Source organism: Bison bison, unplaced genomic scaffold, assembly GCF_000754665.1.
Source record: "Bison bison bison isolate TAMUID 2011002044 unplaced genomic scaffold, Bison_UMD1.0 scf7180017864289, whole genome shotgun sequence".
NCBI classification, from domain to species: Eukaryota; Metazoa; Chordata; class Mammalia; order Artiodactyla; family Bovidae; genus Bison; species Bison bison.
In genome coordinates this window covers 16,737,977-16,752,585 of record NW_011494861.1, presented here as the reverse complement: position 1 = coordinate 16,752,585, position 14,609 = coordinate 16,737,977, and the positions used below count along the sequence as shown (strand labels likewise).

Here is a 14,609-nt window from a genome sequence, read left to right as displayed (position 1 = left end):
CCAGATGCCATGGTCTTCGTTTTCTGAATGTTGAGCTTTAAGCCAACTTTTTCACTCTCCACTTTCACTTTCATCAAGAGGCTTTTGAGTTCCTCTTCACTTTCTGCCATAAGGGTGGTGTCATCTGCATATCTGAGGTGATTGATATTTCTCCCGGCGATCTTGATTCCAGTTTGTGTTTCTTCCAGTCCAGCGTTTCTCATAATGTACTCTGCATATAAGTTAAATAAACAGGGTGACAATATACAGCCTTGACAAACTCCTTTTCCTATTTGGAACCAGTCTGTTGTTCCATGTCCGGTTCTAAGTGTTGCTTCCTGACCTGCATACAAATTTCTCAAGAGGCAGATCAGGCGGTCTGGTATTCCCATCTCTTTCAGAATTTTCCACCCTAGGACCAGGATTAATATACATACTTGGCACAAATAAAAGCAGAGTCTTAACCTGTTTCTTTCGTTGTCAGCTCATCTCAATTATCATTCTCGATTCTCTTCTGAGTTTTGCATTTCAGCAGGGACACTGATAAACCATTCCTTGTTTAGAGAAAGGTGGCCAGGAATGTGACAGTTTTAGAATCATCTCATAAGATCCTCTGGAGAAGGCAATGGCAACGCACTCCAGTATTCTTGCCTGGAAAATCCCACGGACGGAGGAGCCTGGCAGGCTACAGTCCGTGGGGTCGCAAAGAGTTGGACATGACTAAGAGACTTCACTTTCTTTCACTTTCATACATGTAATGGGGGTTCGGCTGAATGCTCTTAGTCTAGGGGAGAGAAAACCTGATTAGGAAGAGTGAAGGGCAGGAAGGGGTCATGAAACAACAGATTTGGTTTATTCTAACTCCAGAGACCCAAGTAGATGTTATATGAAAGACTATTTGGCCTCCAAATAATCTCTCAATTATGATGAAAAATAAGATGAGAGGGGAGCTTTGTATGGAATATAATGCCAAGTTAAATAACCTCTAGAGGACTTTTTCCAAAATACTCTAATAGTGCATTTTTTTTAGGGAGTATCGTTGGACTGGATAAGTCTTTCCTAAGCTGAATAGTCTTGTTCAATCCTTATCCATATCCATCTGATTTTAGTTGCTGGAGAGACCATCCTGGTTGATGGAGACAGTGAGGAATTCCAGCTTGTTGACCTGCTTCCTAGGACCCACTACATGGTCACCATGTATGCCACCAGCGGGCCTCTCACCAGTGGTACCGTCAGTACCAACTTCTCTACCCGTGAGTACTCGAGTGGTCAGCTCCATGTCAATATCCCAGGAGGCCTTTATGCATCCTGAAAATGATCAGTTTCCAAGGGCTAGACTAGATTAGAGTCTATAGGTTTTGGACAATGCAGTTACGAGGTATTATTTTAGTTAACTGCAGCCCAAACGCCAGTGAAAGTGGGCTGCAACTCTCTTCCTGAGTCTGGCTGAGAGCAGTAGAACCAGGTCAAGAGAGGCTGGTATTGGGAATGCATCTGGCCCATTAAAGTCTGATGGATACTAAAGGGCTTAATATCTGGGAGAGAATTGCCAGGTGCAGTCATGGCCAGGAGAACAGTAGACAAAAGTATATTTGTGGGAATGATGTAAATTCAAGAGTGAACTCACAGACATGCAAGATTAACAAGGTCATGATTTCAGATTGGACGATGCCACATCCAGGCCCAGAGGACCAGGTGAGGGAAGAGGGAATAGCTTCAGGGATGATCGTGATGCTGAATGATTACCTTCTGCCCAGGAGTGTCCTTTATGCTCCTGTCCAAGCGAGAACTGGGGTCACCATGTGAGCAGCCCAGAGATCCCATAGGTGGACAAATTGGTCCACATGCCTGGCATCAAAGACGGAGGAGCTGGAGGGGTGCCCACTCCTCACATTTTCTCTTCTTTGCAGTCCTGGATGCCCCTGCAAATCTGACAGCTAGTGAAGTCACCAGACAAAGCGCCCTGATCTCCTGGCAGCCTCCCAGAGCAGAGATTGAAAACTACATCTTGACCTACAAATCCACTGATGGAAGCCGCAAGGTGAGATTTTTCTGGAAGCAACCCACAGGGAGTAAGCTAGGTTTGCCGTTACGGATACATAGCAGGCTGTTGAGGAAAGAGCACTCATCTGCAAGCCAGACATTTGTGTTAGTCTTGCCTCTACTCTTACTCTCTGTGCAAGTTGAGGCAAAACACTCAACCTCTCTGAGTCTCAGTTTCTTCTCTAGGTAATAGGGGCATCTACCCTGCAACTTCACTCGGTTGTGGTTGATGCTGCCAATACCAGCTTCCAAGCCAATTAATAAATACATGGTATTGGAATGAATTTTTGGTAACAGGGCCATGCAAACATGAGCTGGATACCACATTCGACAGTCTCATGTGCCTCTCGATAAGCACAATAAAGGCTCCAGCTATACAGCCCACAGCAAAGACATCACAAATTTCTGTTTTAGGTGGACAGTTGAAACAGGCTACCTATAGCACTGGATGTCAAATGTTTGTTAACAGTGGAATCCTTTTTTTTAACAATGTGAAATCTTATATAGAAACCAAATATACAGAATAGGTTTCAGTAGAGCTAGTCCGCAGGTGTGGAAGAGGGAGGCCTAAGTTCCTCCTTCGTCACACCTCCAGGAGACCCCGTGTGATCTGAAAACCACAGAGTTCAATAGCCCACAGCTAAGCTTGTCCAATGTGCATCCATGGGAGGGGAGCAGGCCTCAGTCCCACATAGAACATGTTCTCTCTGCTTATTGGAACATCTTCTCCTCATGTGATGTGGGATGAGAGAATAAAAATGGTCACTGTAATACTGACCATGGGGTCTGGACTTCCCCTTCCCTGCTCTCCTCCATGGTGAGCCCTCTGCTCACCAACCTCCACTTCCCTCCCCTGGTTCATCCTGCAGGAGCTGATTGTGGATGCAGAGGACACGTGGATCCGACTGGAAGGCCTGTCGGAGAGCACAGACTACACGGTGCTCCTGCAGGCGGCCCAGGACACGGAGCGGAGCAGCATCACCTCCACTGCCTTTGTCACAGGTGAGAGAGGTACCTCCACCCTGCCATCTCCTCCTCCCCTGCATGGCATTTGGCTCCTCAGCAGCCTCTGCTGAGACTTGGCCAGGGAGGAGCCCACCAGAGAAGCTCAATTGCCTCTTCTTGCAAAGAAAAATAATTATTTTCCCCTACTCCTGCCTTCCCCAACTGCCATGGCCCTGTCAGGAACCTCTCACTACCAAGGCAACCATAGGAACCAGCAACACAAATTCCTGGTCCTCCTGCACCAACTAAGTGCACCAAGTAAGAGAGCAGGCTCCTGTGCAGATTTTCTGCAAGGGCTTTTCCAGCACGGTTTGTCCTTCCCTCCTTCCTGCCTCTGCTGCCTGTAAAAGTCCCACAAATAAAGCCCCAGTATGAAGTCTGCAGTTCTCCATCCACAAAGCACTTCTGCATTTCTATGGTCTCAACCCATTCTTTTACAACAACTGGTGAGAAGGGTGTTATTATCCCCATTCACCTCAGATGATGAAACTTAGGTGCCTGGAAATCAAATGACTTACATGGTAGTAAGTTCTGGGTCAGAACTTGAACCAAGGTCTTCCACTTCTAAATCCAGCATTCCTTCTGCCTTCCTTCATCTAAGTATTGGGTTGGTCATAAAGTTTCTTCAGGTTTTTCCATCTCATTGTACAGAAAAACCCAAATGAACTTTTTGGCTAACCCAATATCAGAAGAAGATACTGGAAATACCCTTAAAGGGTGAAAAGTGAAGTGAAATTGTTAGTCACTCAGTCATGTCTGACTCTTTGCGACCCCATGGACTGCAGTCTACACACTCCTCTGTCCATGGAATTCTCCAGGCAGGAAGACTGGAGTGGGTTGCCATTCCCTTCTCCAGGGGATCGTCCTGATCCAGGGATAGAACCTGAGTCTCCTGCATCGCAGGCAGAATCGTTACTGTCTGAGTCACCAGGGAACCCCACCTTAAGGGGTAAGGTTGGTCTAATGTGTACAACAGGAAATAAACTAACACCTGATATTTGAGGGCTGTTTGACAGGCACTGTTACAACAGTATTATGTATTCTAACTTAATCCCCATGGCAGTCTATGAGGTATGTTCTAGTATCCTTATTTACAGATATGGAAACGGGGCCAAAGAGAGATGAGGTAACTCACCCAAGACCCCATAGCTCTCAGGTAGGACAGCTGGATTGACCCCAGGTGTGCTAGCTGTGTGGTCTGTGTTAACAACCCTTCCCACCACTTTCCATGGTGCCTCTCTGCCATCTGTAACGTGGTGCTGCCCTGTCCAGACTGTATCCTCTCCCCACCCCATATTTAGAGGAGGGTGGCTGTACGCCATGTGGGGCAAGTGTACTGTTAGTTGCTCAGTCGTGTCCAACTCTTTGCAAACCCATGGACAGTAGCCCACCAGGCTCCTCTGTCCACGGGATTCTCCAGGCAAGAATACTGGAGTGGGTTGCCATTTCCTTCTCCAGGGGATCTTGCTGACCCAGGGATCAAAACCATAGCTCTTGCAGCTCCTGCATTGGCAGACTGATTCTTTATCATCTGAGCCAGCAGGGCAAGTGAAGCCATGTTCATTATCTGTAGACACACTTCTGTTGTCATCTCAGAGCACCAGGGTGACTGGATTCCTGTCCACCCCCAGAGCCCATCCTCCTATCACTGGAGAGAGGTGACAGAAAGTCACCCATCTACCCAGGTGCCTCCCCCACTGCTGCTGCTGCTGCTGCTGCTGCTGCTAAGTCGCTTCAGTTGTGTCCGACTCTGTGCTACCCCATAGACGGCAGCCCACAAGGCTCCCCCGTCTCTGGGATTCTCCAGGCAAGAACACAGGAGTGGGTTGCCATTTCCTTCTCCAATGCATGAAAGTGAAAAGTGAAAGTGAAGTCACTCAGTCGTGTCTGACTCGTAGTGACCCCATGGACTGCAGCCTACCAGGCTCCTCCCATGGGATTTTCCAGGCACGTGTACTGGAGTGGGTTGCCATTGCCTTCTCTGCTTCCCCCACTGCTGCTGCTGCTGCTGCTGCTAAGTCACTTCAGTCATGTCCGACTCTGTGCGACCCCATAGACAAAGCAGGGCACTGGCTCAAATACACCCAAATGTCACTAGTGATTCTGTACGGTAGTGAAATTATGACTGAGTCTCCCTTTTCCTTCCTTTTTATACTTTTCAATATCTTTCAAAGTGTTGACAATGAGCATGATAATCAGAAAAACGATTTTTAATTAAAACATAAAAATAAACTTTGGTCACTCAATGAAGACATGTATCCAAGACGGGTCTTTGACAAGTAGAATTTGGAGGACACTTGATCTCTTTTATAGGGCTGAAGTCAAGTAAGCTCAAGCTCCATGACTTTCTAGAGGTGTCTTACCTCAGAACCAAGGTGTCACCATCTTTCTCAAGCCCTTCCCTGCACATTTCACAGGTTAATTAAAAGGTCCTCCAGGGTTTCCCTTCTCAAGCCACCACCCAAGACCCAGGGATTGGAGCTTTTCACTGAATTAAAATTTTCCTTCCCCTAAAAAGGACACAGATGACAGAAACATAAACAAAGCCCCTGATCTGCATATTTATTAGGTCTAAACTACTCATTTCATTCCCCAAATGCATGGGTTTCACTGCTTGCTCAGTGTAGTATGAGCTTTCAATTCCCATCCTAGTAACACCACAGCTAGTGGTGGTGGGCAGGATGACAATATGCCTGGGGTTTCTGCAGTATCTCGCAGCTGTGCCTTGCTCCATATCCGCCTGGATTGTAATAGCATGCCAGATTCTGAGCCCTCCGCTGGCCTCTGTTAGATGAAGTCACCCCCAAAGGGTGTGCAATAGTTTGAGTCTAGAATCCCAAATCCAGCTGGGGGCCCAGTAAGGTCCAGTAAACAGAGGGTTGACAATTTGTGGAAATCTGGGAGCCCAGGGTAGTGGCTTTGTTCCGTGGACAGCACAGGGGGACCATCAAGATGTATTTAGGTGTTTGTTCTTTTTGTGAGACTTCAGTTGACACTGAGCCCCCGCAGCATGACCAGTAACCCCCTTGAAAAGGAGAGCACTGAAGAGCCCACTTGCCTGTAACAGCAGTGTGATTACTACCCAAGTTGTTCCATGCAGTTTGGGGAACCAGAGACGGACTTACCACTACAACTACAGTGGTTCATGGCAAAGAGGGGTCTATGTCTAGAAGTTTTCACAGAGTTTCCCTGGAAAGCTCAAATTTAAATCTCAATCACTGATGCATCCCAAACCCACTGAAATGACCAGTGGCATAGTGACAATCCAGGGACAGAAGCAATGCACGAGACATCACCTCGCACAAAGCTGGGCACATCGCAGACATAATAAATGGGGCTTGAGAGGAGCAGTTAAACCCCAGGTGCAGAGCCTGGGAAGAGGGGTTTCTGATGAGAAGCTGTAGGAGGAGAAGATTTTTAATACCCTTTACCGGGACAGCCCATGCAAAGAAGGACTGCATACAGAGTACGATGCACGTGTCTCTCTGATTGCAGGCTCTTTCTGCCACCTCACATGCAGATTTCCTCAAATGAATTACACAGAGCTTACAGAGTCATTAGCATGTCAATACTTTTTTTAAGATTCAAAGCAACTGACACAGTAAATTTTATTGTTTACATAACAACAGGCTCTGAACAAAATGCAGACACAAAGGACACAGTGACCATAAAGGTTTGATAATATTTTTAATTAATTTTTATTGGAGTGCAATTGATTTACAATGTTGTGTTAGTTTCCGCAAAGCAAACCATTTATACATATACATATAGCTACTCTTAGATTCTTTTCCCGTAGAGGTCATGACAGAATATTGAGTAGAGTTCCCTGTGCTATTATTGTTAGTTCTTATTAGTTATCAAATGGCAACCCACTCCAGTATTCTAACCCACTCCAGTGTTCTTGCCTGGGAAACCCCATGGACAGAGGAGCCTGGTGGGCTACAGTCCATAGGATTGCAAAGAGTCAGACACAACTGAGTGACTAACACACGTAGTGTGTATATGTCAATCCCAATCTCCAAATTCATCCCTCCCCTTCTCTCCCCCTTGTTAACCATAAGTTTGTTTTCTATATCTGTGACTCTATTTCTGTTTTGTAAATATGTTCATTGGTACCATTTTTTTGGATTCCACATATAAGCGATATCATGTGATATTTGTCTTTGTCTGACTTACTTCACTCAACATGACAATCTCTAGCCCATCCATGTCACTGCAAATGGCATTATTTTGTTCTTTTTTATGGCTTAATAATATTCCATTCGAGGTAGATATATGTCTCCCACACCTTCTTTCTCCATTCCTCCATTGATGGACATTTAGGTTGCTTCCATGCCTGGCTATTGTAAACAGTGCTGCAATGGACACTGGGGTACATGAAATGGGACCTAATTAAACTTAAAGGCTTTTGCACAGAAAAATAAACCATAAATAAAATGAAAAGACAACCCACAGAATGGGAGAAAATATTTGTAAATGAAGCAACCAACAAGGGATTAATCTCCAAAATATACAAACAGCTCATGCAGCTTATTATATTTTTTAAAAAAATCCAATCAAGAAATGGGCAGAAGATCTAAATAGACATTTCTCCAAAGAAGATATACAGATGGCCAAAAGGCACATAAAAAGATGCTCAACATCACTACTTATCAGAGAAGTGCAAATCAAATCAAAACTATAATGAGGTATCACCTCACATGGTCAGAATGGCAATCATCAAAAAATACAAGCAATAAATGCTGAAGAGGGTGTCGGGGAAAAGGAACCTTTCCTCCTGGAGAAAACTATAATTTGAAAATATGCATGTCAGTATTAATGAGTCCTCATTGCCTGTGCCATGCCCTCTCCCTTCTCCTAAATCCCTCACCAAAAAAGCAAATTTTCTTAGAGATGAAGAGAATACAAGTGTATGACCTTCCTGAGTGTAGGGGTGCAGATGTTATCAAGAAGAGAAGGACTGGAGTTTACTTCACAGATGACATGAGCTAGACTCCTGAGGAAGAGTCTGGGGGAGAAAAAGAGGCCTCCAAAGATCCCCTGGAGAAGGGAACAGCTAACCACTCCAGTATTCTGGCCTGGAGAATTCCATGGAATGTATAGTCCATGGGGTCGCAAAGAGTCAGACATGACTGAGTGACTTTCACTTTCACTGGGCACCTGGGCATCCAGGTGTTTCTCATCCCAGAAGTTCCCTGTCTGCCCTGGATATCTCCTGACATCCCCTGAGAGTGGGCTTCCTCAGGGAAAAGTGGTTGGAGCAGCAGTGCCTCGGGCCTGATTCTGCAATTCTCTGAGTTCCCCACCCTCTGCCGACACTCAGCACATTCTAATCCATCCTTTCCCTGCCCCTCCCTCAGGACCAGAGCATACTCCCCTCACGCCCTTGAAGCCACATGCAGCACCCTGCAAGCTCCATCTGCTGCTGCTGCTGCTGCTAAGTCGCTTCAGTCGTGTCCAACTCAGTGCGACCCCAGAGATGGCAGCCCACCAGGCTCCCCCGTCCCTGGGATTCTCCAAGCAAGAACACTGGAGTGGGTTGCCATTTCCTTCTTCGATGCATGAAAGTGAAAAAGTGAAAGTGAAGTCGCTTAGTCGTGTCCTACTCTTAGTGACCCCATGGACTGCAGCCTACCAGGCTCCTCCGTCCATGGGATTTTCCATCTGCAGCATCCTTTAAAAAAGAGAGAGAGAAAGAGAGAGGAGAGAAAGAAACAAAAACAAAGAGCAGAGTTATCTTCACTTACTCAAAAGATTGAAGGGCTGCCCTCCTGAACCCCATGAATCACTCCTGCTGAGCAAGAGATCTGAGGAACACCAGGGATGATGGACTTAGAAGCTAATTTCATTCTAGTAACCGACACCCTTTCTGACTTCACTAACAGTACCTGAACTTCCACTTAGCAGTATCCTATTCTTAGACTGATCTCAGCTGATTGTTCTAAGTGTTTTTTATGTCATGTCTTTGGAGAAGGCGATGGCACCCCACTCCAGTACTCTTGCCTAGAAAATCCCACGGACGGAGGAGCCTGGTGGGCTGCAGTCCATGGGGTCACTACGAGTCAGACACGACTGAGTGACTTCACTTTCACTTTTCACTTTCATGCATCGAAGAAGGAAATGGCAACCCACTCCAGTGTTCTTGCCTGGAGAATCCCAGGGATGGGGGAGCCTGGTGGGCTGCCGTCTATGGGGTCACACAGAGTTGGACACAACTTAAGCGACTTAGCAGCAGCAGCATCATGTCATGTCTTAAGGAACAAAAGAGTCTAAGGCTGGACCCCAGAGTGGCCTCCATCCACTGACAAACCCTCATCTTATCCTGGGTGGGCCAAGCAAAGAGAACTCATTACATGCAGATGCCAATTTAATGGTTTAGGAAAAAGTTGAGATGTTAAAAAAATAATACGAGAGAGGAAAAAAGAAAAGAACTGGCTCCCACAAAACCTCAAAAAATTCCTTTGATCAAGATGTCTCTTCTCATTGCATTCCTGCTATATAATATAAGCCCATTTCATTGTTTCCATCATGTTAATAGCTTCCTGTCCTCTTGTCTCTGGTGTTTGCACAAGACTCTGGGGGGAATTAAATACAAGTAGTATGGAAGAGAAAAAAAATATGGATACATTATTTATAATTTACTGTCGCCTGAAATTTCATCCAAGGTCTACTTGTCTTTTAGAGACATGAATATAAATGAGGAAACAAATATTCCCCACAGAGCAACAGGGACTTGGTGAAATGATCTTCTGAGAAGCAGATTTCATTGTCTATTTTAATACTATAAGAAGCAAACATGGTGCTCACTAAAGCTTGTCCTCGGACACAGTGAACACTATAAAATAGGTTGTCTTGACCTTGAGGTTAAGCGAAGACAATCATTTTCGGAGGCACCCAGAGATAGGTAATGAGACGTTTTCTTTATTGCCTTTGCTCCGTCCCTGCTCTCCCAGCAGCCAGAGTGAGCTGCTCTCTGGGGCTTTTCAAGAAAACTCCTAGAGTGTGATCTAACATGAGCTTCATTTTCTGAGGTTGTGAAAATTAATGAAGGTGGGCAAACCCTGGGTTCTGGGACAACAGACCGTGGGTCATGCAAGTCCACGTTGTTATCAGTGGGGAAGGAGAGCATGACCACTATTGATTGCAGTCTATTCCTATCTACGCCATATTTCCCCACACCTAAGTAGGACACTGAAGGGGCTTCTCTCCTCTCCACTACTTAGAAACAGCTTGACTTCTTGCTGCTGAAACGAGCAGACCCCTAAAAGGAGAGGCCCACATTCTCCTTTCTTTGGGACCTGCATTTGAGGAAGGTGGTAGGGCTCTAAACATCCCATCTGAACAAGCCATTCCCGTGCCTGCCCACCATGGGAGATGGATGGGTGTCACATGAGAGGTCTGAATTAATCATACCACTCGGTTTATCACATAGGACCAGTGTCAGTCTCCAACAAGGTCCCTCTCTGTTTATTCATTTATTTCTGTTTACCTCCCATCTTTTCTTCCACCTTCCATATGCAGCCATTTTGATGTGCTAAATTTGTAAACTTTTGTTGTGTTTTTTTAAATGTATTTTTGAAAAGTTGCCTTAAGTATACTTTAAGTGTATGTAAATGTTATTAGATTGCATAACTCATTCCCTATTCTATTTTTTGCTCAGCACCATTTTTAAGATCCATCTGTGTTGTTATAATGGCTTCCCTGGTGGCTCAGACATCTGGTAAAGAATCTGCCTGCAATGCAGGAGACCCTGGTTCAATTCCTGGGTCGGGAAGATCCCCTGGAGAAGGAAATGGCAACCCACTCCAGTAGTCTTGCCTGGAGAATTCCATGGACAGAGGAGCCTGCCGGGCTACAGTCCATGGGGTCACAGAGAGTTGGACATGACTAACCCTGGTCTTGCACACACTGTTATACATGTATAAAATCATTTGCTTCCAACCATTGTAAAATATTGCACGGTGTGCACACATCACGTTTTATGTCTTCATTTTCCTGAAGATGAACATCACTTTGTCTCCGGTATCCCTCCACCATAAATGATACTATAGTAAATACCTCATCAGTTCAGTTCAGTCACTCAGTCATGTCCGACTCTTTGCAACCCCATGAACGGCAGCACACCAGGCCTCCTTGTCCATCACCAACTCCTGGAGTTTACCCAAACTCATGTCTGTTGAGTCGGTGATGCCATCCAACCATCTCATCCTCTGTCATCCCCTTCTCCTCGTGCCCTCAATCTTTCCCAGCATCAGGGTCTTTTCCAATGAGTCAGCTCTTCGCATGAGGTGGCCAAAGTATTACAGTTTCAGCTTCAACATCAGTCCTTCCAATGAACACCCAGGACTGATCTCCTTTAGGATGGACTGGTTGGATCTCCTTGCACTCCAAGGGACTCTCAAGAGTCTCCTCCAACACCACAGTTCAAAAACATTAATTCTTCGGTGCTCAGCTTTCTTTATAGTCCAACTCTCACATCCATACATAACTACTGGAAAAACCATAGCCTTGACTAGACAGAACTTTGTTGACAAAGTAATGTCTCTGCTTTTTAATATCCTGTCTAGGTTGGTCATAACTTTCCTTCCAAGGAGCAAATGTCTTCTAATTTCATGGCTGCAATCACCATTTGCAGTAATTTTGGAGCTCAAAAACATAAAGTCAGCCACTGTTTCCACTGTTTCCCCATCTATTTGCCATAAAGTGATGGGACCAGATGCCATGATCTTAGTTTTCTTTTTTTGTTGTTGTTTTGGTTTTTTTTTAATTTTTTAATATAAATTTATTTATTTTAATTGGAGGTTAATTACTTTACAATATTGTATTGGTTTTGCCATACATCAACGTGAATCTGCCACAGGTGTACATGTGTTCCCCATCCCAAACCCCCCTCCCACCACCCTTCCCATACCATCCCTCTGGGTCATCCCAGTGCACCAGCCCCAAGCATCCAGTATCCTGCATCAAACCTGGACTGGCGATTCGTTTCATATATGATATTATACATGTTTCAATGCCATTCTCCCTAATCATCCCACCCTCTCCCTCTCCCACAGAGTCTGAAAGACTGTTCTATACATCTGTATCTCTTTTGCTGTCTCGCTTACAGGGTTATCGTTACCATCTTTCTAAATTCTTAGTTTTCTGAATGTTGAGCTTTAAGCCAACTTTTTCACTCTCCTCTTTCACTTTCATCAAGAGGCTTGTTAGTTCCTCTTCACTTTCTGCCATAAGGGTGGTGTCATCTGCATATCTGAGGTTATTGATATTTCTCCCAGCAATCTTGATTCCAGCTTGTGCTTCTTCTAGCCCAGTGTTTCTCATGAAGTACTCTGCATATAAGTTAAATAAGCAGGGTGACAATATACAGCCTTGATGTACTCCTTTTCCTATTTGGAACTAGTCAGTTATTCCATATTCAGTTCTAAATGTTGCTTCCTGACCTGCATACGAGTTTCTCAAGAGGCAGGTCAGGTGGTCTGGGATTCCCATCTCTTTCAGAATTTTCCACAGTTTATTATGATCCACACAGTCAAAGGCTTTGGCATAGTCAATAAAGCAGAAATAGATGTTTCACATGTCCACGTATAAATCACTGAGGCAATACCTTTGGGATATATGTATCCAGAAGAGAATTGTTGGGTCTTAGGGTATGTGTTTATATGGTTTAACTAAGTACTGCTCTCCTGAATGGTTGTACTGGTCTACACAGCCTCCAACAGTGCACAAAGGATCCTATTTCCTAATGATATACATCATTCCTAATTACTTGACATGATCCAGCTTTGTAATTCTTGACAGTCTAATAGGTGTGATTGATATCTCACTGTTCTAGTTGAATTTCATTAAATAATGTTTGTTTTTTTAAATGTCTCTTCAAATGCTTGTTAGATTTTTGAGTTTCCTTTTATTGTAAATTATCTGTTCATATAGTTTGTCTGTCTTTCCATCGGGTTCCTGTGCTCGTTAAGTATTAGCTATATTTATCTGAACTTTGGAAGTCTTTCTTTAAAAAATCTCACCCTGCCTGTAGAACACAAATATATTTTTCTACATGTTCTTCTATTAACTTTCTGGATGTATTGTTATATCTAGTCTTAATTTTATTTACAGTATAAGGTAGGGATGGGTTTCCCAGGTGGCTCAGTGGTAAAGAATCTACCTGCCAATGTAGAAGATGCAGGTTCAATCCCTGTGTTGGGAAGATTTCCTGGAGAAGGAAATGGCAACCCACTCCAGTATTCTAGCCTGGGAAATCCTATGGACAGAGGAGCCTCGGGGGCTACAGTCCATGTGGTTGCAAAAGAAGTCGACACAACTGAGCAACTAAACAATAACAACAAATTAGGTAGGGACACAGTGAGCCAATTTCCCCAGCATCTTTTACTGAATAATCCATCTTTTACTGAATAACCCCTCTTTTACTGAATAACCAATTGATTCGTGGTGCTATATTGTTTATTAAGTCCCATATATACATGGATTTGTCTCTGAACTCTGAACTCCCTATTCTATTCCATGCTCTAATGATCTGTTCTTTTCCAAACACTACATTGTGTTTTTTTAACCACCCCTGCCACCATATTTAATGTTTTTGACATCATTCTTCTTTGTGTATCCCTTAACTACTTATTGTGGATATAGGTGATTTTACTGCTGTTGTCTTTTAAACTCCCTACCAGCTTTATAATTGGTTGATCTACTATCTTTACTGCACATTTGCCTCAATGCAAGTGTTCCTTTTGTAATTTTCATGTTTCTAATAATAGTCTTTTCTGCTTGAAGAAGTCTCTTTACCGTTTCCTCTAATGCCAGTTTAGTGGTGCTGAACCCTTTTAGCTTTTTTGTCTGTAAAATTCTTTCTCTCTCCTTCAAATTGGAAAGGTAGGCTTTCTGGGTGGAGTATGGTTGTAGGTTCTTTCCTTTTATCACTTTGAATATATCATGCTATTCCCTCCGGCCTGCAAAGCTTCTGCTAAAAAGTCAGTGAAAAGTCTTATGGGAGTCCCCTTGTATGAAACTAGTTGCTTTTTTCTTGCTGCTTTTAAGATTCTTTTTTAATTAATTAATCTATTTAATTTTGGCTGTGCTGGGTCTTTGTTGCTGTGTGCAGGCTTTCTCTAGTTGCAGGGGGCAGGGGCTACTTTATGTTACACTGTGAGGGGCTTCTCATAGCAGTGACTTCTCTTGTTATGGAGCTTGGGTTCTAGGCACTCAGACTTCAACATGGGCTTAGTTGCCCCTCGGTTCAGTTCAGTCACTCAGTCGTGTCCGAATCTTTGTGACCCCATGGACTGCAGCACGCCAGGCCTCCCTGTCCATCACCAACTCCCAGAGCTTGCTCAAACTTAGGTCCATCAAGTCAGTGATGTCATCCAACCATCTCATCCTCTGTCATACCCTTCTCCTCCTGCCTTCAATCTTTCCCAGCATCAGGGTCTTTTCAAATGAGTCAGTTCTTTGCATCAGGTGGGCAAAGTACTGGAGCTTCAGCTTCAGCATCAGTCCTTCCAATGAATATTCAGGACTGATATCCTTTAGGATGGACTGGTTTGATCTCCTTGCTATTCAAGGGACTCTCA

At 44.3% G+C, this 14,609-nt stretch overlaps 1 protein-coding gene across 1 annotated transcript in view; it reads left to right on the top strand.

Moving 5' to 3' along the window:
• TNR (tenascin R) overlaps positions 1 to 14,609 on the top strand; it is a 92,547-nt gene that overhangs the window by 56,464 nt on the left and 21,474 nt on the right. The window contains exons 14-16 of the mRNA XM_010850104.1: positions 1,089 to 1,232; positions 1,890 to 2,020; positions 2,892 to 3,024. Of these exons, the coding sequence (XP_010848406.1) occupies positions 1,089 to 1,232; positions 1,890 to 2,020; positions 2,892 to 3,024 (408 nt within the window). The remainder of the gene's footprint in view (positions 1 to 1,088; positions 1,233 to 1,889; positions 2,021 to 2,891; positions 3,025 to 14,609) is intronic.